Here is a 22346-nt window from a genome sequence, read left to right as displayed (position 1 = left end):
GAGAAAAAAAAAAGAAAAATCCAAGACCCGTACTTGAATACCACAGACTCACAAGTTCTTTACAAAATGAAACCCCCCCTTCCGATCCCTAAACACCATCCCCCCGGCCTCAGCCCCAGACCCACGACTAACCAACCTCTCGAGCACCCACTCATCCTGCATTTCCTTCTGGTACACCTCTACGGCGTCGACTGCACCAGGACGAGCACCAAGCAGGCCATAGACCTCTGGCTCGCAATGCGCGACAAACTCGCTGAAGCGACTAGTAAATCGCGTGCTGGCGTGTGAGATACTCACTGGAAGGGGTAAAGTGGGGTGCGGTGGGATGCGTGCTGCGAGCGGAGCGGAGAGGGATGCAGCAGAGGGGGTGGAGTGGCCGGTGGGGATGCCGAGGCGGGATGCGATGATGGCGGAGGCGTGACGTGCTGTTGACGCAGTCAACGAAGAAGGAGGAGATGGAGAAGATGGAGAAGGGGATACGGTGGTGTCTGGGCGAGGACGAACGGGGAGGACCATGCGGGTGTTGGTGTGGCGCATGTACATTAGTGTGTCGTTGTATGAGTCGGTGGGGCGCGGGGGGCGCTGTGGGGGACTCCTGTTGCGTCGGGTGAAAGGGGTGGTAGTGGTGGTGGTGAGGTGGTTGAGGAGGAGGGGGATGGCTGAGTCTTGGGATGTGGGGGTTGGGTGGGAGATGGGACCTGTAATGCTTTTGGTCTTTTTGAGTGTGGGGCGTGGTGGGCGGTTGCTGCTGCGTTTGAGGAGTGGTGGTGGAGACGGTGGAGGCGGTGGTGGTTGTGGGAGAGAAGAGTAACGCGTTGGCAGCGGGATTGTGAAGTCGACAGGGATTTGGGGGACGGGTGGTGGTGGCGGCGATCTTGAGTAGGTTCTCTTGTTGCCGTTGAAGATGCGGGAACCTGGGGTGTGGATATCATGTTAGACTCGGATTGAACTTGAAGAAATAGAGAATCAAGGATATGATAGAGTGAAGAGTGGGTAGACTTACTCTTGCTCTTCAAGGCCGCAAGGTTCGAACACGACTTTTTCAGGTTGGACATACTGAACGCATTGCGATACATTTTCTTCTTGTTGGATGTAGCAGGTGAACGACGGAATGCCCGTGTGTCGTCGTCGTCGTCGGAATCGTCGTAGTCTGGCAGAAGATCGAAATCATCGCTGGGCTCACGAGCAATGACGCGTGGTATGGCTGGAGGCAGCAAAGTTGACGATGAGGAATTGAGCCGCAGAGCTGGCTGCGGCCTCTCTACCTTGTCATCTTTGCGGCGAAAGGGCCATGTCACTTCCCGTTTGGTCAATTTCTGACTTGTGTGTACAGGTGATTTTGGTGATACACGAGGGGAAGTAGGAAAGAGACTGTTCCTACCTTTTCTTGTAGCAGTGCTGTCAATACCAGCGTCGAATTCAAAACGTGACGTGCTGTTGGTTGCCACCTTGTCCTCTGAAGTTGTACCTTCTCTGAAGAAACGCGATGCTATCACCTTGCGTATCAGTACGGTCTGAGAGAGGATGACAGTCGCCGGTGATCTCACCGCGCTGGAGAAGAGAGGGCTTAGCTTGCTTACCTTTACTTCGGAAACTCTTCATCTTGAACACAGTCGATGGGCAAGGAGTATAGTCAGCGATCTGTTGTCTGGTTTGCAAGAGCAATTGAGTGACTTGGGGCAGTAGCTTTGCTTCAAGTAGGCAAGGGAGCAAAGCAAACGGGATTTAGCGTAAGATCAGCCTCGAGCAGGTGATGCGGTATTTTGAAGCGATTCACGGTGAAGTGCACAACGGGCTGTGCCAAGCCTGTACTCGCGTTCAGCGCTAGTAGTCAGTGAAAGTGAATACTAAATCGACCTGGAGCGGCAAACGAATACCCATTGTCTGGTAGACGGGCCATTGGTCTAAGTCAGATGCCCGAACCGCTACTCGAGAACATGCGCAAGGCAGTTGGACGCAAGCCAATACATTGCATTGTCATGTGCAAGAACCATAGTACGTTGCTTAAACAGTGACCCCTAACATTGGATAAGCACAGAGGACAAAACACTCAAAGTGGGAATAGAAACATCAATCGAACATCGTCTCACCATCACAGAATAAAACCAGAAGACAGCCATTGTTGGACATGAAAACCCTGCGCCCCCATAGGAGCGTCAGAGCCGAGCATCATGCCCTAATATTTTTTCTTGATTTTTTACTTGAGAGATTTGTGGTGTTTGTAGTGATGGAAAAAGTCGAGTCATGCCTGGATCCAGAAACGTGGACAGCAGACGATTGTCGGAGGAAGCTCACCTCACAAAGCCAGTCGAGACAACCCCAGATGTGCATATATGCACCAAAACATCAAAACATGATGTTGCAAAACGCCAGTCGACCAGCTCCTAGAACCCCGTGCACATGCAGCCAATCCATGAACCATGACAAAGAAAAGTTCTTGTGCTGGACTGAGCAACTAGGACGACATACCCAGCAATCCATACTACGTCCACCAACAGTGAATGACTAGTCATTCAAAAAAAACGCCGGAAACTCCAAATAAACGATAGTAAGGTCATAGTACATGACGATATGAAAACGCTAGAAGACCCATATAGACAAAAGAAAGTGTGTGTATGAAAACACTAGTAGGTAGAATGAAAAATGCGGAATATGGACAGGTAGAAAGTAGTCTACCTCACGGTGGAGGCATCGCCAGCCGTGTTGAGATTAAGCAAACGCTTGAGATCCTGCTCCAAAGCTAAAGTTTCAGAAGGGGTGGATGTCTTCATCGCTGGGGTAGCTGCGGGAACCGTGGGTGCAGAGGTCTTGCGCTGCTTAGCAGCGACCGAAGAAGGGACAAAAGACATCATGGTGGTAGAAGGTTTCGGTGCAGACGCAGGAGAGGCATTGGCGGCTGCTTTATCAAACTTGGGTCCAGGTCCAGATCCAGATCCAGTCCTCTGGCCCCTTGTTTGGTAGGTGTCAGGACGACGCTGGTGTGGCTGTCTACCAGGCGTGCGCCTTTGATTTGGGCTTTGCTGATAAGGTGGCATGGAAGGGCCTGCCTGACGAGGTGCATTCGGCGTTGCGCCATTGCCCTGGGGGAAGCCGTTGGGTCCCATTGGGTAAGGCTGAGGAACGGATGCAAAACCCTTGAACCCATCTTGCTGAAGCATTGGGGAATCAGCACTGATTTCAGTGCGAAGGCCAGAGTTGCGTTTGGCCGAGTCACCCTGGGCTGCCTTGAACAGTGGAGAAAGGTTCTTGTTGCCGTAGTAAAAGTCGGACGGGTCCTGGTTCGTGGGCTGCGCTTGGGGGGTAGTGGGGCCAGATGCCGTTCGTCCAGGAGTCCGACCATCATGGAAGGGCGAGGGCGATAGATGTGCTTGAGGTCCTGATGGGCCATGAGCACCCGCACGAGGTGGTGTTGCAGTAGTAGGTTTCTTCTGTGACATGGAAAGACGACTAAACAGGTCTTGCATAACATCATTTCCATTGCCCTGCTGGTGAACGTCTTTGAGTTGAGGGACGCCATCGGGATCTGTCATGGAGCGCTGTGAGACGGATGGCGCTGGAGGTGCGGGGGACATGTGCGCATGCTTGCTCTCCCCGTCAAGCTCGATAGGGAAGATGCCATTGAGTGAATGGTAAGAGTCATGCTTGAAGTGGTGAGATCGCCCGGGATTTGCTGCTACGAATGGGCTGTTTGAAGGAAAGCCTCTGTTTTGGTTGTTGGCCCTCTCTGCTGCATCGGCCCTGAAGAGAAGATCCAAGGGAGACTGCTCATGGCGTGGAGGCGCAGCCATCGGGGCACGAGAAGGAGAAGCAGAAGGGCTCAGTGAGCCCGAGTCAGAACTGTCCTCAGGCGGAGGGGTTGGTGGGCCAGCACGGGTCTTTGCGGGTACAGAACGAGAAAGAAACTTGGGAATTGGCAAAGCAGAAGGCGCCGGAGACGCGTGAAAGGTGGGCCCAGCATAAGCGGCCTGAATTTTGACAGGAGTTGCAGACGGGTTAATAGGAACGGGGTCCAATTCGATAGGCGGAGAGACGCGATCAGACGGTTTCGGCTGAGCGTGCTTCTTCATGCCGCGTGAACCGGCAGACATGTGACCATCTTCACAGGGGAAGGTGACACTTTCAGCGAGAGCGCCTTGTGCGGTATTCTTGCTCGGGGATACAGGTAGGCCGTTGCGCTGGTTGTAGCCATTTTGCGCGCGGTTATTCCGTGGTTTTCTTTGTGACTGTCTTCCGGCGTTGTTGTTTTGGGGCAGCTGAGCTGGGCTCTGCGGCTTTCCGCGGGGCGCTCGTGGAGAGGCGGTGATCTGAGTTGTCGACATTTGAGGAGTAGTGGGGTGTTCTGTGTGGGGAGAAGATTATCTAGAGGGTCGCAGGCGGACGCTCTTTGTTCGAGAAGTGGAAGTGGGATGAATGGAGCGCGATGACGCGGGTTGTAGTTGGGGGGATGGCTGTGTCTGGTGTAGTAGAAGTGTGCAAAGGTCGAGTGGTAGAGTGTTCATATCCAGTTCCGCGGGGTAGAGATAGGCACGCGCCGTCGGGTGATGTAGGGCGAAGAGAGTGAGTGAGGGTGTAGTGAAGAGTGTCGGGCGCATCAGTCGGTGCCAGCGCGGAGGTGGCTGAGGTCAAACAGGGCTGATCTCGGCAAGGCGCACTGACGCTTGCAGCGGCGGCGGCGACGTAAGGCTGAACGGCTGTTACTATGAAACAGACGTCGAGCTGGGGTGGCAATGGGGATGATTCTGACACGGATCGTCCCTTTCCGGCATTGAGCTCCAAGCGTGTGCTGCTGGTCATTTCTTCGCATTGCCCTTTGTCTGCGGCGTCATCGCAGACGGTGACGTGAATGGGCCCTGGTCTTGGCATTCTCGCGCTGGCAGCTGGAGCCTGACGGATGCACGTTGCGCCTTCAGCCTCGATACCATATTCGGGCCAATACATTGCCACCCCATAGTAACTTGGTTTCTGGTTCTGGCTGGAGCTCGAGCTGCAACCTGTTCCCGCCCATCTATTACATACCTGCGGCCCGTCAAACTCCACTCTTTGTCCACGCTTCAGCCTCCGACTCTACACTCCCCCCGCCCCCACCAGCTCCGAACCGCCTTCATCGCATACTAATCATGGCGGACGTTGACATGGCAGACGCGCCCCCGGCCAAGACCAAGACATCCAAGGCCGGTGCCAGTGGAGAGGGCGACAAGAAGCGCTTCGAGGTCAAGAAGGTAGGCGGCACACGAGCACAAACAGTGCGTTACCAGACTTTTGGATGCTGACATGACGCAGTGGAATGCCGTTGCTCTCTGGGCCTGGGATATCGTCGTCGACAACTGTGCCATTTGCCGCAACCACATCATGGACCTGTGCATTGAGTGCCAGGCCAACCAAGCTTCGGCAACTAGCGAAGAGTGCACGGTAGCCTGGGGTATCTGCAATGTAGGTTCCGTGTTGCTAAACTCGCGATTCGCCATGCTAATTCACAGCAGCACGCCTTCCACTTCCACTGCATTTCACGATGGCTCAAGACGCGACAGGTCTGCCCGCTCGACAACAGAGACTGGGAGTTCCAAAAGTACGGCCGATAGACAGCAGTGGCCGGTACGACAAACAGGGTCAACAAGGACGCATTTGGGTTATGGTTCCATTCGGATGTCTGGCGTTAGCACGGCCTTTACAAAAGACTATCATGACAGCACGACGTAGTAACACGTGCAGTCAAGAGGGTCGAATAAGATTCCCATTACAATAAAACGCCGCATTTCTAGCCAATTGTGATACAAGTCTCCCCTGCCACTCGCTCCCAAACTCGGTCTATCCCACCTTCTCCCCGTCGACGTCGATGTTGTATTGCGATGAGGCGTTGTACTTTGGTAGCCAGCCTTCGGGGTTCTTGTTGTAAAAGGGCCACGGGGGCACAACGACGAGGAAGGTGAGGGCAGTGCCAGCGAGGCCAATGTAGAGGGTGAGGCGGATGTCTTGTGCCATGTAGCCGACAATGAAGGCAAGAATCTGGGTTCGTCAGTCGCATGAAGCGCTCGCAATGAAGAGAAGGGGGACATACACCAGCAGCGCCAAGGAGAACTGTGCTCAACATATCAGCCAGCCTCTGACCCTCAAAGTCCTGGTACCACTGTTAGCAAACCTTGTGGTGAAGCAGCGGTTGGTGTGCGTGTCTAGGCCTGGGTCTGGGTCTGGACAAGGAAAGTATCGCATACAATCTGGCCCTCGACAGCATCGCGCACTTGCTCGAGAAGTTGGTCCGCCATGTCACATGCACGTGCTCACAATGGAGGATTCCTGGCGCTCAAAGGGCTTTGTGTGTTTGGTACGTTTTGTAGGTACGTATGTACGTATGTATGAAAGTGGTCGACTGCTGGCTGGACAAGGCTAGCCGTGTTTGAAGAGGTGGCATGTTTGCGATCCAGAGCCCCATCGGAACAACCTCGGCGCGAGAGGAAGCGATCCGCGGCCGCGCCACCCCTGCATGCTTTCCATTTGCGCCTGACGATGATGCAGGTCAACAAGCGACAATTCCATATGCATCCATGGCTGCTTTGGGGGCGCAGAGACGCAGCACACATCTAGACTCATACACGCCTAGAGCGTCCGGTGCGCTGCTGCTCCGCATGCCTCAGAGGCTCCACCTCGTGCAGATGCAGTTAGTCGGCTGTCTTGGGGCTTCGGGAGCGCTTCAGCCCAATCAGCGGGCAGCGAAGCGTGGACCTGATCCAAAGGAAACAAGGCCTGGCCTTAGCCCTCTAGCCACACTACAAAAGACCCGCACCCCCCGTCAACCAAATATTTTCATCACCCACCTGGTCTCGCACCACGTATATATTGCCCACAGACCTGCTGCCCACGACAATACACCGCTTCTTCACCACGCATCTGGCAGCTGCCCCAGCGCACCTCGCCGCTTTCCAGCTCTGATTCCTCGTGGACCGCCATCCACCGTTGCGACTGATTGACCCGGCAGTGTTCTTTGTTTTTCCCCACCATCCCCTTTCACCCCAAACTCTGACGCTACGGCGTCCATAGACATCCAAACCACCAAGTTGGCGGGACTCTACTTCGACCGGCTCTCCTTCATCCGCCCCTTGCTCGGCACAAAAGCCTGGGTATACGGAGGCGACCACCAGCCCCCATAACTGGCCCTAACAACAAACACCGATTACCCTCGCTACTGCTTTCGCCTCCTTCGCCGAACCTTCCTATTCCCGGAGAGGGTGTGGAGGTCTGGATACCGGACACCTTTACCGTCGGCTTAGTGTAGGGGACCACCCTACGCGAAGCCATCGTCAAGTTGAGCGCGCCTTAGAGGTGGGCGCTCACAAGCGACCTACCCGCTTCCGTGCTTCTTGCAGCGCCAGAAGTCGCTGAATATACAAACAATCCTGGCTTAACCAAAGCACCCCGCATCAGATCCCGGAGTCCCACTCATCGCCGCCTGAGTAGCCAATATGACTGACACTCCGAGATCCGAGAGCCAGACCAGGTTCAGCACGCCCGTATCTGACCTGAACGACCACCGCAACCAGCCTCTATCTCTCCCGCGTGCCGAAGCAAACTCGCCCCCCAGATCGCGCCGACCTACATTTGCAAGCGCCCATGGCCAGGACCACCCCGACATCCTCCTCCAAGTCAACCAAGCCCTCGAGGCAGACATCACTCGACGCGACTTTGAAAGCGCCGTGGTAGACGATGACCAGCACTTGGCTCCTGATGCCTATGTTCGCCGCGGTTCGCTAGCCCACGACCCCCGGGCCCGACGAGACACATTCCGACGCCCTCGCGACCTTGCTGTCGAGCGCCTGTCTAGGAGCAGGGATTCGTCTACCAGTTCGCGATCTGTCTCTCCCCCCAACTCGGTTGATGCATTTGCCGGGCCTCGTCGCCGTGACCGAGCCAACACTCTTCAGAGCCATGCCGACTCAGAGACCGACCTTGCCTTGCATAGAACCATGTCTCGCACCACCGCGCGCCGCGCAACCATCAGCGACGAGCGCCCCGAGGAATTGCACACCGACGCAGCATCTGCGCACAGCTCTGCCGAGGAGGATGTTTGCTTCCCTGTTTCCGAGGACCCTGGCAAGACCACCAGGTTTGACTATGAAGAGTTGGAAGAGTTTGTTGCAGAGGCTCAAAGCAAGACACCTATTGGCCAGCCTCTACGCCACAAGGCGAGTGTAGCCTCTCGCCTCTCCGCAAAGCCCAAGGTCTTCTCCGATCTTCGTCCCAAGTCGAGCCAATCCACCACGCCCAAGACGGCAGACGACATTACGAGCCTGAAGGATGTCGACCCTGCGATCCAGGAAAAGCTTGCAGAAGAAGGTCTTTCTCACGTCTTTACCGAGAAGCATGTGCCCGAAGCCAAGGTCAATCGATGGACCTTCTTCTCCTCTGAGATGGATGACACGATTCATGCAGCCGAGCTTGGAGGGCTTCTCATGCCTGGTGAACGCTTCCGCGATCTGTTTGACACACCATCAGATGGCGGCGTCTGGTGGCTCGACATGGTCAACCCAACAGAAGAGGAAGTGTTTGCCATTTCAAAGGCTTTTGGAGTGCATCCTCTTACTCGTGAAGATATTTGCATCCAAGAGCCACGCGAGAAGGTGGAGTTGTTTCACCAGTACTACTTTGTCTCGTTCCGTTCCTTTTTCCAGGCCGACAAGGAGTCTGAGGAATACTTGGAGCCCGTCAACTTCTACGCGGTAGTGTTCAAGGAGGGCATCCTGACATTTACCTTTTGCGAAAGCCCCCACACGCTCAACGTTCGTAAGCGTATCAGTCGGCTCCGTGACTACATCAACCTCAACGCCGACTGGATCTGCTACGCCCTCATCGACGACATTGTGGACAGCTTCGCTCCTGTAATCCGAAGCATCGAAGATGAGGCTGACGCGATTGAGGACCAAGTGTTTATTGCGCGCATAGAGGACTCGCGTGAGATTCTCCGCTCAATTGGCGACTGCCGCAAGCGAGTAATGCAGCTGCTGCGTCTATTGGGAGGCAAGGCAGATGTCATCAAGGGCTTCGCCAAGCGTTGCAACGAATCCTACAGTGTGGCGCCCCGAGGTGACGTGGGCATCTACCTCAGCGATATCCAGGATCACGTCGTCACGATGATGTCCAACTTGGCTCACTTTGAGGAAATGCTCAGCCGCGCGCACTCCAACTACCTGGCGCAGATTTCCGTGGACCAGGTCATCCAGGGCAACGATAGCAACGCTACCCTGCAGAAGGTGACTGTAATTGCAACGATTCTGGTTCCGCTCAACCTGATCTGCGGTCTTTTTGGCATGAACGTCAAGGTGCCAGGACAGGACGGCAGTCTAGCCTGGTTCTTCAGCATCATTGGGGTCATTTGCCTCTTTGTTTCGGTCTGCTTACTTGTAGCGAGGAGGATGCGATACATCTAGTTGCGCGGTTTCCTACTTGCTCCCAGCCGACTTTCAACTGGGCGCGTACACCCTTTATCTGTTTTTGTCTTTCGTCTGTTTGTTTGTTTCTTGCTTTGTGTTTTCATTCAGTATACGACGTGACGAGAGCGCTGGTGTAATGATGGGGTGTTGTCGATAAGCTTGGGTTTCTGCATACATACACATATATGGCATGAGGTGGTCATTCTGGGACTATGTCGGACAGTAACTAGGTTTAGCGATACGAGTATACAATCGGCTAAGAGAAAAAAAAAAGAAGAGATTTTGCCCCCAAAGATGGTCTACCTGCCTGATGTGATGGTTGCTGATGTGGTGTTGACATGGGGGTTGGATCTTCACAAAGGATCTGATGCCGGGGGCTGAATCGGTAATCAGCCACAAGGCTTGACTAGAAGGGGACAGGAAAAGCAAAGCGCATAGATATGCTGGCAGCAACGCAAGCGTCGTAGTGCACGCAGCTGGCATTTGTTGTTTGTTTCATCGACATCGAAAATAGACGGGCAGGGTGGCAGAGGGCAGCACAGAGCACGCAATGGCGTGACAGGCGGCCCAGGCACAGGCTGGTTCCACGTTTCTGCGCATGTTAGGGTTGGGACGAGGCCTGGCGGCGGGCGGTACACTATTGAGCGGCTCAGCATTTGCCAGACACGCCGTCACTCATCACTCGCCATCCATCACGCGGCGCTGGCAGCGAGGAGGCGACTACTGTGTAGGCGATGATTCCGTTCCCTTCTCATTCGTTCCGAGGTCGGAAGTAACATGGCGACTTGGCCGCACCCAGCATGGCACAGGAACCGGCCAGCCGCCAAAGCAAGTGAGCCGAGGAGGGCAAAAAGCCATGTTCTGTGACGTTGGGCGGTCATGAGTCCCCAGGTCATGGTTCCACACGAGGGGCGCTCTGCAGGGTCGCAAGCGGTGAATTAGGCTCGTTCCGAAGGGCTGGCCTGGCGCATCCTTGTTTCGGCGAGAGCATTCCATCATGCAGCGCCTCTCAGCAGACGCCCTCTCCCTTAAAGCCCATAGTCTCACCCTTCCGCCTCTCCGCCCCCATTCCTTTCACTACTTGCCCACTCACTCACTTGCTCTCCATACATATACTCTCCCTGCACCGCACGCTCCCTCCCCCCTCCCACTGCTTGCCCGGACCCCACTACACTGACACGTCGTCTGCCTGCATTGTCACTGTACATCACCCTCGCCAACACCACGCCACAGCATCCGGCAAGGGTTTCGCTCGAAACTACTACTACTACTCAACATGGCGGAAATGGCGCAGCGAATACTCATGAATGAGTTCAAGCAGCTGAGCAAGGAGAAATGGACCAACATTGAGGTGAGTTTGCGAGCGGCGGCTAGCGAAGAGTCACCTGCCGGAGTGGCGACTGCAGAGCACCCAGCTAACCACAGCACAGCTTATCAACGAAAATGTCTTTGAGTGGAGTGTGGCCCTCATTGTTATGAATGAGGAATCCATGTATTACGGCGGCTACTTCAAGGCCAGGATGACATTTCCTCGCAACTACCCACATAGCCCGCCAGGTACGTGGCCGCTCCTCTTTGACGGAGACTGTCGTATGATACGAAGCAAGTGCTAACGGCATATCAGACTTCAAGTTTATCCGACCACTTTACCACCCAAACATTTACCCTGACGGTCGCCTGTGCATCTCCATCCTCCACCCACCTGGCGATGACGAAATGTCCGGCGAGACTGCTGCGGAGCGTTGGTCGCCCGTGCAGCGAGTCGAAACAGTCCTTATTTCCATTCTCTCTCTATTGGACGATGCCGAGGTCTCTTCCCCTGCCAACGTCGACGCAGGTGTCATGTTGCGTAACAAGCCAGCCGAATACAAGGAGATGGTCAAGAAGGATCTTGAATTGTCAAAGCAGGATATCCCAGAGGGTTTCGTCATGCCAACCAACGAGACTGCGTGGAAGAAGGAGAAGGACGAAGGCGACTTTGAAATGAGCTGGGAAGACAGCGATGCTGAGAGCCTTGACTTTGGCGGCAGCGAAAGCGAATTTGACGAGGATCAAGAGATGGACTCTGAGTTTGAGGGCGAAGACGACGATGGCGAGGACGAAGATGAGGAACATGCTCCTTCGAAGCGCTAGGTGTCGGCATTCTGATTGAATTCCGATACCTCTGTTTCACAATCATGCCGTAACGACACAACCAGGGGGCTCTTTGTCATTGCAGCCACACTTGTTCTTCAACCCCAACATGGCTCTCTCGTTATTAGAGACACCCCCGACCTTGCCGCCATGGAATATGGCCGACGTTTGCCTATTAGTGCATACGCATATGGTCTTCTCAGGGCACCTCCTATATTTGCTTCTCACCACTTCTTCAGCGCGTTTATTCTCAGCGAGGCGTTCGGTATTGGCGTGTGTGGTTCCTGGCGCTTGCGTTTTCGAACGGGTTTTACTAGATGCCTATGATTCGGTCACGGTTTCGGGTGGGCATTTTACACTGCATAGGCCTGGGAGTTTTTTTCTTCTTCTTTTTCTTTTTTTCCCAAATCTTTCGATAATACGTTAGTAACTGCGATTTCTCGGGTTTGGCACTTTGTGAGGCGTGCAATTATTTTCACATAGATGGGGGGAGTTTTTTTTTTCCAAAGAACTCGCCTTGGGGCCTTGCATCATTTCCATCTTATATTTTACACACATGATTTATAGTGTTGTTTTTTTTTGGATCGGTTTAATGGTTTACCACCCAATCCCCAAAGCATTCCTCACCCTCACCATCGTCCTCTCAGCAATCTCCTCCGCCCTCCGCGCACCCTCATCAGCATGCCTCACCAACTCCGCCTGATCCCCCCTCATTAACTCCAAATACCTCTCCCTTACCCCACTAATCCCGCCATCCACCGTATCCGCCACTTTCTCCTTCAGCGCCCTCATACTCAAATCCCTGAGATCCCTCGCCAATTCCTCTGGCGACGCCGCCCCACCACCACCATTTGCACCAAAATGCCACAACAAATCCACTAAATTCGAGACTCCAGGCCTCGTCTCGCGATCATAACTCACGCCCTCTACCGAATCCGTCAGCGCGGATTTAATCTTGGCAAAGATGTCGTCTCGGGAGTCGGAAAGTAAGATGCGGGATTTGGGGCGAGGGTCGCTTTTGCTCATTTTCTTGGTGGGGTCCGTGAGGCTCATTATGCGTTTGGCGGGGCTGAGGAGGGTTTGGGGTACTGTTAGGATCGGGGCTCCTACTCCTACTGCTGCTGTTGTTGTTGTTGTGTTTGAGGATGAGGGGGAGGAAGAGTAGACATGGTTGAAGCCAATGGCTAACTCGCGGGTGAATTCGAGGTGCTGGGCTTGGTCTTCGCCGACGGGGACGTGCGTCGTGTTGTAGAGGAGGATGTCGGCGGCTTGGAGGACGGGGTAGGAGAAGAGGCCGAGTTTTAGGGCGTCCTTGTTGTTGGGGGAGGGGTCGAGGGGGGAGGAGTCTGCTGGGAGGGAGAGTTTTGCCTGGGGTAGGATAGTTAGTTTTGTATTTCTTGCTTGACTTTGTATTTATTTTGGGTAGGGAGTTTTCTTAGTAGAAATGTATGTACCTTCCACTGTGTCATGCGGCCTAGATAGCCCATACTGGCACCGCAACTGAGAATCCACATGAGCTCTGCGTGCTGCTTTACGCTGCTCTGTGTGAAGATTATGCATCGCTTTGGGTCGAGTCCTACTGCTAAGAGACTGGCTAGCATCTCTTTGCGCCAGGTCGCCAATTCACGTGCATCTTGCTTGATGGTAATGGCGTGCAAGTCGACAATGGAGAAGAGGAGCGTTGTGTCTGGCGAGACCTCGTCTTGTAGTCGAACCCATTGTCGTAATGCGCCCAGATAATTTCCAAGATGTGGGATGCCTGTGGGTTGGATGCCGGAAAAAATGACTTTCTTCTGGGTCTGTTGCTGGCTCGAGGGCCATGGGAGGGAATACTGGCGCAGACAATTGCTACATGAACGCAGAGGTGAAGGGGCTGCGCGATGCAGCGCACGCAGAGAAAACATTGACGTCGGGTGCTTTCGCACTGAAGCGGAACCCGAGGCCGGGCTGGCGGGCTTGCTCAGCCACGATGGACGAGGTGTACGCCGGCTGCAGCTTTCGTCATTGTGGCACTGCCGCCCGCTCCCATCCAACTCGCCGGCCAACCACAACACCACTGCCACTCTGCTCTGCTCTGTTCTCCTCAACTGCACTGTGTACAAACATACAATCCCCCGACTACACCCACTCCACTTGCACCCAACACACATCTCTAAACCGTCTTCCCGGAACATAGCGGCAACACCACCATCATGTCTTGGACAGGTATTGCAGCCCAACAATGTTTGTTTGATATCATGGCCGCTCACACCGTGCAGGGTTCAAGAAGGGCGTCAATCGCGCAACCACCCAGGTGTTGATGAAGACGGGCCAGGTCGAGCGCACAAATGATCGCGATTTTGAGACTGAGCAGCGGTATGCGCCCTCAACCCCCGCCCGCCGCCGCCGCCTCCTTTACCCCCCCTTCCCAGGCATCCGCCCATGATCACCACCCGCTAACAGCAACATGGCAGACGCTACCGGACCATGGAAACGGCGGCGAACAAGCTGCAAAAGGAAGCAAAGGGTTACCTCGATTCGCTCCGTGCCATGACGGCCTCGCAGATGCGCATTGCCGAAACTATTGACGCCTTTTACGGAGACGCCGGCACCAAGGACGGAGTATCGCGCTCCTACAAGCAAGCTGTTACCGACCTGGACGCCGAGACAATCAAAGCCCTTGATGGTCCCTACCGAACAACGGTCCTCGACCCCATCCAGCGCTTCTGCTCCTATTTCCCCGACATCAACGCCTGCATCACCAAGCGCGAACACAAGCAGATGGACTATGATCGCATGCGCGCCCAAGTCAGGAAGTTGACGGACAAGCCCGACAAGGATGTCACCAAGCTCCCGCGTGCTGAGAAGGACGAGCAACTCGCCAAGGCTGCCTACGACCAACTCAACGACACCCTGACGGCCGAACTGCCACAGCTCATCGACCTGCGAGTACCCTACCTAGACCCAAGTTTCGAGGCGCTAGTCAAGATTCAGTTGAGGTTCTGTGCCGAGGCCTACTCGAGAATGGCACAGGTACAACAGTATCTCGATGCCAACACAAGAGATCAGTATGCTCAGGGTGAGCTGGACGCGCGTGTCGAGGAGGTGCTGCAGGAAATTAGGGACCTCAGTATTGCGGGAACTGTCTAAAGGCTTATGAGAGAAAAAAGACTTGACTTTCTAGTGCATCACGTGCAGTAATTCTTCTTGAAGGCGTTGGGAATGATCCGGTTTGCGGCATTGCTTGGGTTTGAGAGGAAGGGCGATGACCTGGCAAGGCTTCGTACGAGCATTGTTTTCTTTATTTCGTCGAATGCTATTGACTCGATTTCTCACTGACCAAGTTTCTACTCTGCTGGAAATCTAATCTGTGTGACTCTAGATGTTGCCCACCCTGTACCCAAACTTCAACATGTCCCGGTCCTCAATCTCATCTTTCTTTTCTACCAACTCATCAACATCCCAGCTTGCACTCAGCAGCCGTCCATTAAGCCACATGCGCTTCTCACAACTTAACCATACACAGAATGCACCGCATAACCCGACATCATCCGAAAGATCTAAAAGGGTAAAAGTCAGCAAAAAGAACCAACCCCGTCTCTCACCGCAGACAAAGGAGCACAAAAAAAAAACTCACAAGCCCGAAGACTCTCCGGCGTAGCCTCACTCGCCATCTCTGTATTCACCGCCCCAGGATGCACTGCAACCGTCAACACCCCTTCCCCTCTATACTGTCCCGCCAAACGCTCCACCAACCTTCGCCTGCGCAAACTTGGAAAGACAATACGCCTTATTGCCAAACTCGCCCTCTGTCACACACACACACACACACACACGCCGCCATCGATCCCACCGCTATAAACGTCTTCTTACCCGCCTCATTCACTTTTAAGATGGGGATAAAATAAACGAGCAACATGACACTCTCCCGCGTACCCAGAATTTAAGACTACAATGTCTAAACTCGGTAGATGCTTGGTGCCCGAGACGCAGATTCCGTGTATGAAGAGAGGATGCGCTGGGATACGGAGGATAGTTCTGCAGAGGGCGTAGGCGGAGGCTATGCCGGCGCCTCGCGCCGATTATGAGGACTGTGAGGCCTGGGGGGAGTTGGTTGGACGGGTTGCTGGGGGGGATGGTTGGAGCGGCGTGGACATGAGTGGTGCAGGTGAAGGTGCTGGCGAGGATCAAGTCGGGGGGTTGGTTTGGGACATTCTGGGGGTGTGGGTTTGGGGTGATGAATGTATGGGTTCTTATGGTTTTATTATACATTTTGGGGGGGTTTTTCAATGGCTCTTTTCATCTTGGATATGTTGTGAATGCCTTGTTACTAGAACGACTGTCTATGGCAATTGTTGACATGGGTATCTAAAATTACTGCCGTGGTACTATCGTTGTAGGACTATAAACGTTCACCTCACTATTTTTTATTCTTTTTTTGGGCGTGTTTATATGGAATGTAGCTGTGAGACTTCTGTCATGGCAAGATATATGTTGTATTTTATACCCATGCTACTTTTTACATTGCTTCTTGTTTGAATATCTAGTTTTGAACGATAATAACGAATTTCGTCCGACAACCATCTCCATTGTATGAGCCATTCTGAGTCGACTTGTATATAGAATGAGTTGTTTTGTTCCTTTTCTATATTGGATCAAGTGGGTTGGAGAAAATGATGTTCAGGTGAATTGTATTTCTTGACATCCTGAACAACGGCAATATGTTGGAATCATTCTGTGAAACATTTCTACAGACCTCCGACTATCAGCCGAGGATGTCTCGACCTAGCCTAGGCCTGAGATCTCTAGGTTGTCTAACGTTATTCGCTTGTAATTTGTCTGCTGTTTCGGTCGACATCCTCTTTTTAGACTTGAAGTGAAATCCTTGAGTCGTGTGATTGCTTTGGTACACAAGACGAACTATACTTAGCCTTCGCTTCTGATACAAATTCTTACTTTGAGTCGTGAATTCCAGGATAAACCAGGTGACTTGGCCATAGAACAAATTCCATTTTCGGCGGGTTGGGTATTTGATATAATTGATCTCTATATTTTTGTTTGAGCGCAATACGGATGCTCGTCTAGTATATTCGCGAGATAAATATACGACTTTGTAAAATCGACTACTCTCGAAGTGCGAACCACTCCTTGCAGCCCCGATGTCAATAAAACAGACACCCCACTTCACCTGATCTCAGTAAAACCAAGGTGGGACCGCTTTGTATTGATGATGACCTTTTCTGCCGATGCGTGCGCTTGATCGTTATCTGGGAGAATCTTCGAAAGTCACTCTTGGAAACTGCGTAGATCAAGATTCCTAGGGTGGGACGATTAAGTGAGGTAATGTCCTACAGGCGATGATGCGATGGCGTGTGGTCTGGATTCCAAGGCACGCTGAGCTCTGCAAAGGACAAGAATATAGACTCGGTTCTAGCCGCACTAAGTGGATACAAGCATTTCTGTCGTGGCATCTTAGAGTACTGGAACCATCGTCGTATGTCACACGTGATGAGCCAGGGGCGGGAAGCGAAAAGTGCCCAATGCTCGTCCGGTTTGGTGAGGTGGCGAAATGACAACATCGCCGAGCGCCCAGCCACAGTTCCGCCACGCGCTTCAGTTGAACGAGCACTCTAGCACCCTCCTCCCGCCAAGTGCTCCGCTACGGCATTGCGCGCCAAGTTCTCATCTATCAATCTAGAATCCCATCATTCGTCCTCTTGTATCAGCTAAAGAAGCCCAGCATCCGGAAATCCTCGACCCACGTCATACGGTCGTTGCAACACCATCACCCTTTCTTGGCTGCGCCACAGCGTACATCATACCCGATATAGTAGCACGTAGCTAAAGTTCCTCGGAGCCATTGTATAGCTTGGCGTATACCTTAACAGATCATATAAAGACCCTGCGTTGCTGCCCTTGTCCGAAATGTACCTTATCGAATACATACATCGTTCGATACAGATTTCTGAAATTCTCCGTGAACGATACCTACCGCCATGCCTACGCACCACCCCGGAACCGCAGTCGCTCACAGCAAAGGCGAAATCGACACAACCGATCTCCCCTGGGCACTCACAACACACTTACTCGCAATCAACCACCAACAATTTCTCCGCGTCACAAGGCACCCCTTCCTAGAACGCGCCGCCAAGGGCTCTCTGCCTAAGTCTGTGATAGCACAGTGGTTATCAAACGACAGGCAGTACATTGAAGGCTACCTCTCCACACTCAGGAATACTCTCAGTCTCGTTCAAAGCACCTACAAGCCGACAATTGCTCCAGACGCTGAACCTGATATTGAAACACGCCTAATCAAATGGCTAGAGGCTGGCATTCAAAACGGAGAGCGGGAGATTCAATTCTTCCAGGAAGTTGCTGAAATTTACAAGATTGATTACTATCCCTCGCCATTACAAGAAAACCTCAAGTCAGAAGGCCTTCGTCGCTACGAGGCCCTGTTCAATGCTGTTGCATCTCAACAACCTAATTCTTTCATCCCCTGGTTAGAGGGCGCAATTCTACTATGGTCAACTGAGAAGGTCTACTATGAAGCTTGGTCTTGGGCTCGTCGTCAGGATACCCAGTCATCTCCCCGAGGTTACGAAAATGACCTGGATGGCGGCGCCATGCGAAGAGAGTTCATTCCTAATTGGTCTAACCGAGACTTCATGATGTTCGTCGAGCAGCTTGAACGTATCATCAACGAAGGCGTGAGCATCGCAGTAAACCGCGACGACAGGAGGTGGGCAGAGGTGAAGAACAGGGCGGATCCGATATGGAGGGCTTTGTTAGATGCCGAGGAAGCTTTCTGGCCAAACGTACCTAGCGGTGAGGGTAGTCTGATTGAGCCTGGTGTTCAGCGAGGCGTAGATGGCAAGATGGACGAGAACACCCTGCGCAGTACTGGCGACGACGAGATCTTGAACGAGCATCAGGGCGTCCGAGCAGGTGACATTGCCACTATGCGCAGCAACCAGCATGGTGCAGTAGCGACTTGAAGGGGGTTTTCTTTTCGTGTTATTCACATTACAGCGAATAGGAGTTTAATATAGTTTCAAATGCATAGTTGTTTCATTTACCATGCATCGTCAATTCGTGAACCCGAGACACTGAGTGCATCTCTCGTCTCTGTCGATGTTTCCTATTTGTGTGATCGTGCTAAGCTTTCTGATATCGATAGCATCACGTGAGGCTACGTCCCAACCTGCCGCAATCGGGTATCAAAAGAATTGACTTTGTTACCTTAAGTTAATATCTATTCTACCATTACTTATTATACTAGCCTTAGCTTAATATCTACTAATAACTATAAATTGAAAACATCTAGGTAGAGTATAGATTGTTTCCAAGGTATTGCGCCAAAAAGAGAAGTACCTGTACCAGGATATCAGGAGAAGATTGCGCATTATTAAGAGACGGAAAAGCAGTTTTTCACGCATTGAGCGCGCTCTTTCCAACTGGGCAAGAAATCAACAGCGGCAAGGCCTGCTGCTTACAGATGCTATTATTCGGGACAAGGCACGCTTCTTTGCGCAAACCGTTGGAGACAGCGAGGTTCACCATAAGGTGAATAGCAGGAACTGGCTAGAAAGATTCCAGCAAAAAAACAATCTAATAACAGTGAGATGCAGAGAGAGCTCCATTGCAGAGGGGTTGGAAGAAACGTCGAATCCTCCATCGAACATACATACGCCTACAGGCTTTACCGGCTCAGCCAACGACGCTTACCCTTTCGACCGACCACCTTCCAGAGCGTCATCCTACAGTAGCGTTGGCAGCGCCAGTAGCATCGGCAGCATTGAATGATGATAGATAATTAGTAAACCCCTTAGAATCCTAATAAGAAGGATATTCATCTTAGAGCGAGATTAAGGTTATCTTACAACAAAAGATAGTTAGTTGTTGTTTTCCAAATATCACTAAATCTTAAGTTTACATAAGCATTTAATAATAGTTAACTAGAGTGCTACGAAACCTCTCTCCCATAGAGTAAGTACTACGAGCGAACCAAGGAAAAGAATGCTTCTCCGCAGCGGGCCGACAAAAGTTCCGTGGTTGTGGCCTGTGCGTCAAGTAGCTTGGCCTCCGCGAAAATCCACGCGAAAAAGTTCGAGATCAGTGCTTTGCCAATTGCAACACCACCATCCACCACAATAATCGCCATGGCTCTCGTGCAGACCGATCCCGACGCGTATGTGATCAAGCCCGAGGCGGCTGCGCCTGCCATCGACACTAGCGACTGGCCGTTGCTACTCAAGAACTACAGCGACTGTATGCTGCAGCTCCCCATATAGCTACGGTTTACTCTGCTAATGCACATATAGTGCTCGTTCGCACTTCTCATTACACTCCTATTCCCAATGGATGTGCGCCGTTGTCGCGAGACCTCAAGTCGTACATTAGCTCTGGTGTCATCAACCTAGACAAGCCTTCCAACCCATCCTCGCACGAAGTCGTGTCATGGATCAAGCGCATGCTCAGGTAGGAAAATACCGTAATAGCTGTCGCATGCAATTTCAGCTGACACTGCCTAAAGGGTTGAGAAGACTGGCCACAGTGGTACCCTTGACCCCAAGGTCACTGGTTGTCTCATTGTCTGCATTGACCGCGCCACTCGTCTCGTCAAGTCCCAGCAGGGAGCTGGAAAAGAGTATGTGTGCGTCATCCGCCTGCACGACAAGCTGCCTGGTGGCGAGGCGCAGTTTGCGCGCGCTCTCGAGACCCTCACTGGAGCTCTTTTCCAGCGACCTCCACTCATTTCTGCTGTCAAGCGTCAACTCCGTATCCGAACCATCCACGAGAGCAAGCTGTACGAGTTTGACAATGAAAGGCAGCTCGGTGTGTTCTGGGTGAGCTGTGAGGCCGGAACCTACATCCGTACTCTCTGCGTGCACCTGGGTCTCTTGCTCGGTGTCGGCGCCCACATGCAGGAGCTGCGCCGTGTGAGGAGTGGAGCCATGGACGAAACCAAGGATCTTGTCACCCTGCACGACGTTCTTGATGCTCAATGGCTGTACGACAACAACCGCGACGAGGCCTACCTGCGCAAGGTTATCTCTCCTCTCGAGAGTCTCTTGATGAGCTACAAGCGTGTTGTTGTTAAGGACAGCTCGGTTAACGCCATCTGCTATGGTGCTAAGCTCATGTTGCCCGGTCTGTTGCGATTCGAGAAGGGTATCGAGATCCACGAGGAGATTGTCCTCATGACCACCAAGGGTGAGGCTATTGCGCTCGCCTATGCGCAAATGTCGGCTGTAGAGATGTCCACTTGTGATCATGGTGTTGTTGCTAAGATTAAGCGTGTCATCATGGAGCGCGACCTCTACCCCAGGAGATGGGGCATGGGCCCAGTCGCCACTGAGAAGAAGAAGATGAAGGAGGCAGGCACCCTTGACGTAAGAAACCAACTTCTTGACTTGGAAAACTCTATACTAACAAATGCAGAAATTCGGTCGTCCCAACGACAAGACTCCCGCCAAGTGGAACACTGAGTACAAGGATTTTAACAGGACTGATGTCGATGGCGCGTCCGTACCTTTGGCTCAGACCACATCGACTTCCGACGTTCTTGCTGCTCCCCCGGTCGCACCGACTGGAGAGACTGAGGCCGAGGCCGAGGTCAACGGTGCTTCCGATGGAGAGGAGAAGAAGAGCAAGAAGCGAAAGAGCCGAGGCGATGCCGAAGAGGAGGCTGATGAGGACAAAGCTGAACGCAAGCGCAAGAAGAAGGAAGAGAAGGCTGCAAAGAAGGCTGCGAAGAAGGAAAAGAGGAAGAGCAAGGGCGGCGATGACAGCGACTCCGACTAAACGATTAATACGTAACCCATGGACGTCCGAATAGCAACTAGCGTTCCACTGCTGTTGTTTGTGCGAGCGCTGTACACGAAAATCGTATACATGTCATAGCTACTGATACTACTACTCTATCCTTGGATACCAGCTTTCTCACTGTAGCATACGGAAAAAGGCGTTTGGGAATCTGGGCATTTAGGCGTTTGGCGCGTCGAAGCTTCTGCGACAGGGGTGGTCGACTATGTGTTGAAGTGCGAACGTTCACTGCTAAAATATGTTCAATCCATTGTTTCAATTTATCATGCACAATTTTGCTGGGCCTTCATCTGTGATGCTTACGTGACTGCTCCACACCATGCGCATCGCATGTCTAACCTAATCATTGCTGTAAGGATACTGAGTACTCGATTTAGAATTGCACGTAGCATTCGCTGGCTAGCCCGAATCTCGATTGAAGTGCAGGATGCAGTTATCGGTGAAGATTGGATAGCTTAATAGAGTTCTATACGAATACAGCCATCGCATTCTCAAACGATTCTCATGTACGTATATTTATCGGATGCTCTATTTCGGCCCACTTTATATGATTATACATACTACGTATATACTAAACCCAATCACCAGAATCTTGAGCGAATCTGCCAGTCAAGTCCACATGCAGGGGAGATCACAGGGATTATGTCGCAATCCTACCGATGGAATCAGGCAGGAACTTGGGCAAAGACCAGACGTGTCTTTCTAGTAAAAAGCATGTTCATGACGCCTCTATTGCCTTTTACTTTTTCAATGTGCTGTGTTTTTCTTGCTGGGACACGACAAGCAGTACTAGAATGACTGTTTTCCTTTGGATTCCATCGGCATAGGACTCCTCCTGATGGTGGGGCATTGGGCAAACTATACTATAAACAACGTGCGTGTCCTAACCCTTGAATAAACGTCATGTACATTACATGCATCATGGTGCATCGTGATTCTTGAGTTTGAGAAATGCTGGTATACTACTAATTGAGGTAAAAGCGTGGT

General features: G+C 52.4%; 14 protein-coding genes across 14 annotated transcripts; 8 read left to right on the top strand and 6 right to left on the bottom strand.

Moving 5' to 3' along the window:
• Nucleotides 1-48: 48 nt before the first annotated feature.
• COCCADRAFT_36672 (uncharacterized protein) lies at nucleotides 49-1602 on the bottom strand (the record flags this gene model as incomplete). Its single annotated transcript, XM_007713988.1, has 4 exons — nucleotides 49-914; nucleotides 1004-1297; nucleotides 1382-1489; nucleotides 1581-1602. The coding sequence occupies 4 exons, from the start codon at nucleotides 1600-1602 to the stop codon at nucleotides 49-51; spliced, it is 1290 nt and encodes a 429-aa protein (XP_007712178.1).
• A 625-nt stretch (nucleotides 1603-2227) lies between these two features.
• Nucleotides 2228-2509, top strand: COCCADRAFT_36671 (uncharacterized protein; the record flags this gene model as incomplete). The annotated part of the gene is made up of 1 exon (XM_007713987.1): nucleotides 2228-2509. One exon carries the CDS (start codon nucleotides 2228-2230, stop codon nucleotides 2507-2509), a length of 282 nt encoding a protein of 93 aa, XP_007712177.1.
• Nucleotides 2510-2672: 163 nt separating this feature from the next.
• On the bottom strand, nucleotides 2673-4319 carry COCCADRAFT_4945 (uncharacterized protein; the record flags this gene model as incomplete). Its single annotated transcript, XM_007713948.1, has 1 exon — nucleotides 2673-4319. The coding sequence occupies one exon, from the start codon at nucleotides 4317-4319 to the stop codon at nucleotides 2673-2675; it is 1647 nt and encodes a 548-aa protein (XP_007712138.1).
• Nucleotides 4320-5132: 813 nt separating this feature from the next.
• COCCADRAFT_95811 (uncharacterized protein) lies at nucleotides 5133-5579 on the top strand (the record flags this gene model as incomplete). Its single annotated transcript, XM_007713986.1, has 3 exons — nucleotides 5133-5219; nucleotides 5281-5430; nucleotides 5481-5579. The coding sequence occupies 3 exons, from the start codon at nucleotides 5133-5135 to the stop codon at nucleotides 5577-5579; spliced, it is 336 nt and encodes a 111-aa protein (XP_007712176.1).
• Nucleotides 5580-5805: 226 nt separating this feature from the next.
• On the bottom strand, nucleotides 5806-6260 carry COCCADRAFT_36668 (uncharacterized protein; the record flags this gene model as incomplete). The annotated part of the gene is made up of 3 exons (XM_007713985.1): nucleotides 5806-6003; nucleotides 6056-6115; nucleotides 6210-6260. 3 exons carry the CDS (start codon nucleotides 6258-6260, stop codon nucleotides 5806-5808), a joined length of 309 nt encoding a protein of 102 aa, XP_007712175.1.
• A 144-nt stretch (nucleotides 6261-6404) lies between these two features.
• On the top strand, nucleotides 6405-6962 carry COCCADRAFT_26177 (uncharacterized protein; the record flags this gene model as incomplete). Its single annotated transcript, XM_007713958.1, has 1 exon — nucleotides 6405-6962. One exon carries the CDS (start codon nucleotides 6405-6407, stop codon nucleotides 6960-6962), a length of 558 nt encoding a protein of 185 aa, XP_007712148.1.
• Nucleotides 6963-7454: 492 nt separating this feature from the next.
• On the top strand, nucleotides 7455-9416 carry COCCADRAFT_95770 (uncharacterized protein; the record flags this gene model as incomplete). The annotated part of the gene is made up of 1 exon (XM_007713984.1): nucleotides 7455-9416. The coding sequence occupies one exon, from the start codon at nucleotides 7455-7457 to the stop codon at nucleotides 9414-9416; it is 1962 nt and encodes a 653-aa protein (XP_007712174.1).
• Nucleotides 9417-10139: 723 nt separating this feature from the next.
• COCCADRAFT_95767 (uncharacterized protein) lies at nucleotides 10140-10415 on the bottom strand (the record flags this gene model as incomplete). The annotated part of the gene is made up of 1 exon (XM_007713983.1): nucleotides 10140-10415. The coding sequence occupies one exon, from the start codon at nucleotides 10413-10415 to the stop codon at nucleotides 10140-10142; it is 276 nt and encodes a 91-aa protein (XP_007712173.1).
• Nucleotides 10416-10695: 280 nt separating this feature from the next.
• Nucleotides 10696-11552, top strand: COCCADRAFT_95862 (uncharacterized protein; the record flags this gene model as incomplete). Its single annotated transcript, XM_007713982.1, has 3 exons — nucleotides 10696-10770; nucleotides 10850-10976; nucleotides 11044-11552. 3 exons carry the CDS (start codon nucleotides 10696-10698, stop codon nucleotides 11550-11552), a joined length of 711 nt encoding a protein of 236 aa, XP_007712172.1.
• Nucleotides 11553-12149: 597 nt separating this feature from the next.
• On the bottom strand, nucleotides 12150-13456 carry COCCADRAFT_4940 (uncharacterized protein; the record flags this gene model as incomplete). The annotated part of the gene is made up of 2 exons (XM_007713947.1): nucleotides 12150-12920; nucleotides 13007-13456. 2 exons carry the CDS (start codon nucleotides 13454-13456, stop codon nucleotides 12150-12152), a joined length of 1221 nt encoding a protein of 406 aa, XP_007712137.1.
• Nucleotides 13457-13744: 288 nt separating this feature from the next.
• Nucleotides 13745-14681, top strand: COCCADRAFT_26173 (uncharacterized protein; the record flags this gene model as incomplete). The annotated part of the gene is made up of 3 exons (XM_007713957.1): nucleotides 13745-13757; nucleotides 13811-13907; nucleotides 14006-14681. 3 exons carry the CDS (start codon nucleotides 13745-13747, stop codon nucleotides 14679-14681), a joined length of 786 nt encoding a protein of 261 aa, XP_007712147.1.
• Nucleotides 14682-14909: 228 nt separating this feature from the next.
• On the bottom strand, nucleotides 14910-15803 carry COCCADRAFT_26172 (uncharacterized protein; the record flags this gene model as incomplete). The annotated part of the gene is made up of 3 exons (XM_007713956.1): nucleotides 14910-15091; nucleotides 15169-15340; nucleotides 15468-15803. The coding sequence occupies 3 exons, from the start codon at nucleotides 15801-15803 to the stop codon at nucleotides 14910-14912; spliced, it is 690 nt and encodes a 229-aa protein (XP_007712146.1).
• A 1724-nt stretch (nucleotides 15804-17527) lies between these two features.
• Nucleotides 17528-18529, top strand: COCCADRAFT_26171 (uncharacterized protein; the record flags this gene model as incomplete). Its single annotated transcript, XM_007713955.1, has 1 exon — nucleotides 17528-18529. One exon carries the CDS (start codon nucleotides 17528-17530, stop codon nucleotides 18527-18529), a length of 1002 nt encoding a protein of 333 aa, XP_007712145.1.
• Nucleotides 18530-19693: 1164 nt separating this feature from the next.
• COCCADRAFT_36662 (uncharacterized protein) lies at nucleotides 19694-21338 on the top strand (the record flags this gene model as incomplete). Its single annotated transcript, XM_007713981.1, has 4 exons — nucleotides 19694-19802; nucleotides 19856-20012; nucleotides 20068-20926; nucleotides 20976-21338. The coding sequence occupies 4 exons, from the start codon at nucleotides 19694-19696 to the stop codon at nucleotides 21336-21338; spliced, it is 1488 nt and encodes a 495-aa protein (XP_007712171.1).
• Between the last annotated feature and the right edge of the window lie 1008 nt (nucleotides 21339-22346).

Source organism: Bipolaris zeicola (genome assembly GCF_000523435.1).
Source record: "Bipolaris zeicola 26-R-13 unplaced genomic scaffold scaffold_71, whole genome shotgun sequence".
Taxonomy (NCBI): domain Eukaryota; kingdom Fungi; phylum Ascomycota; class Dothideomycetes; order Pleosporales; family Pleosporaceae; genus Bipolaris; species Bipolaris zeicola.
This window is presented reverse-complemented; position numbering and strand designations above follow the sequence as displayed.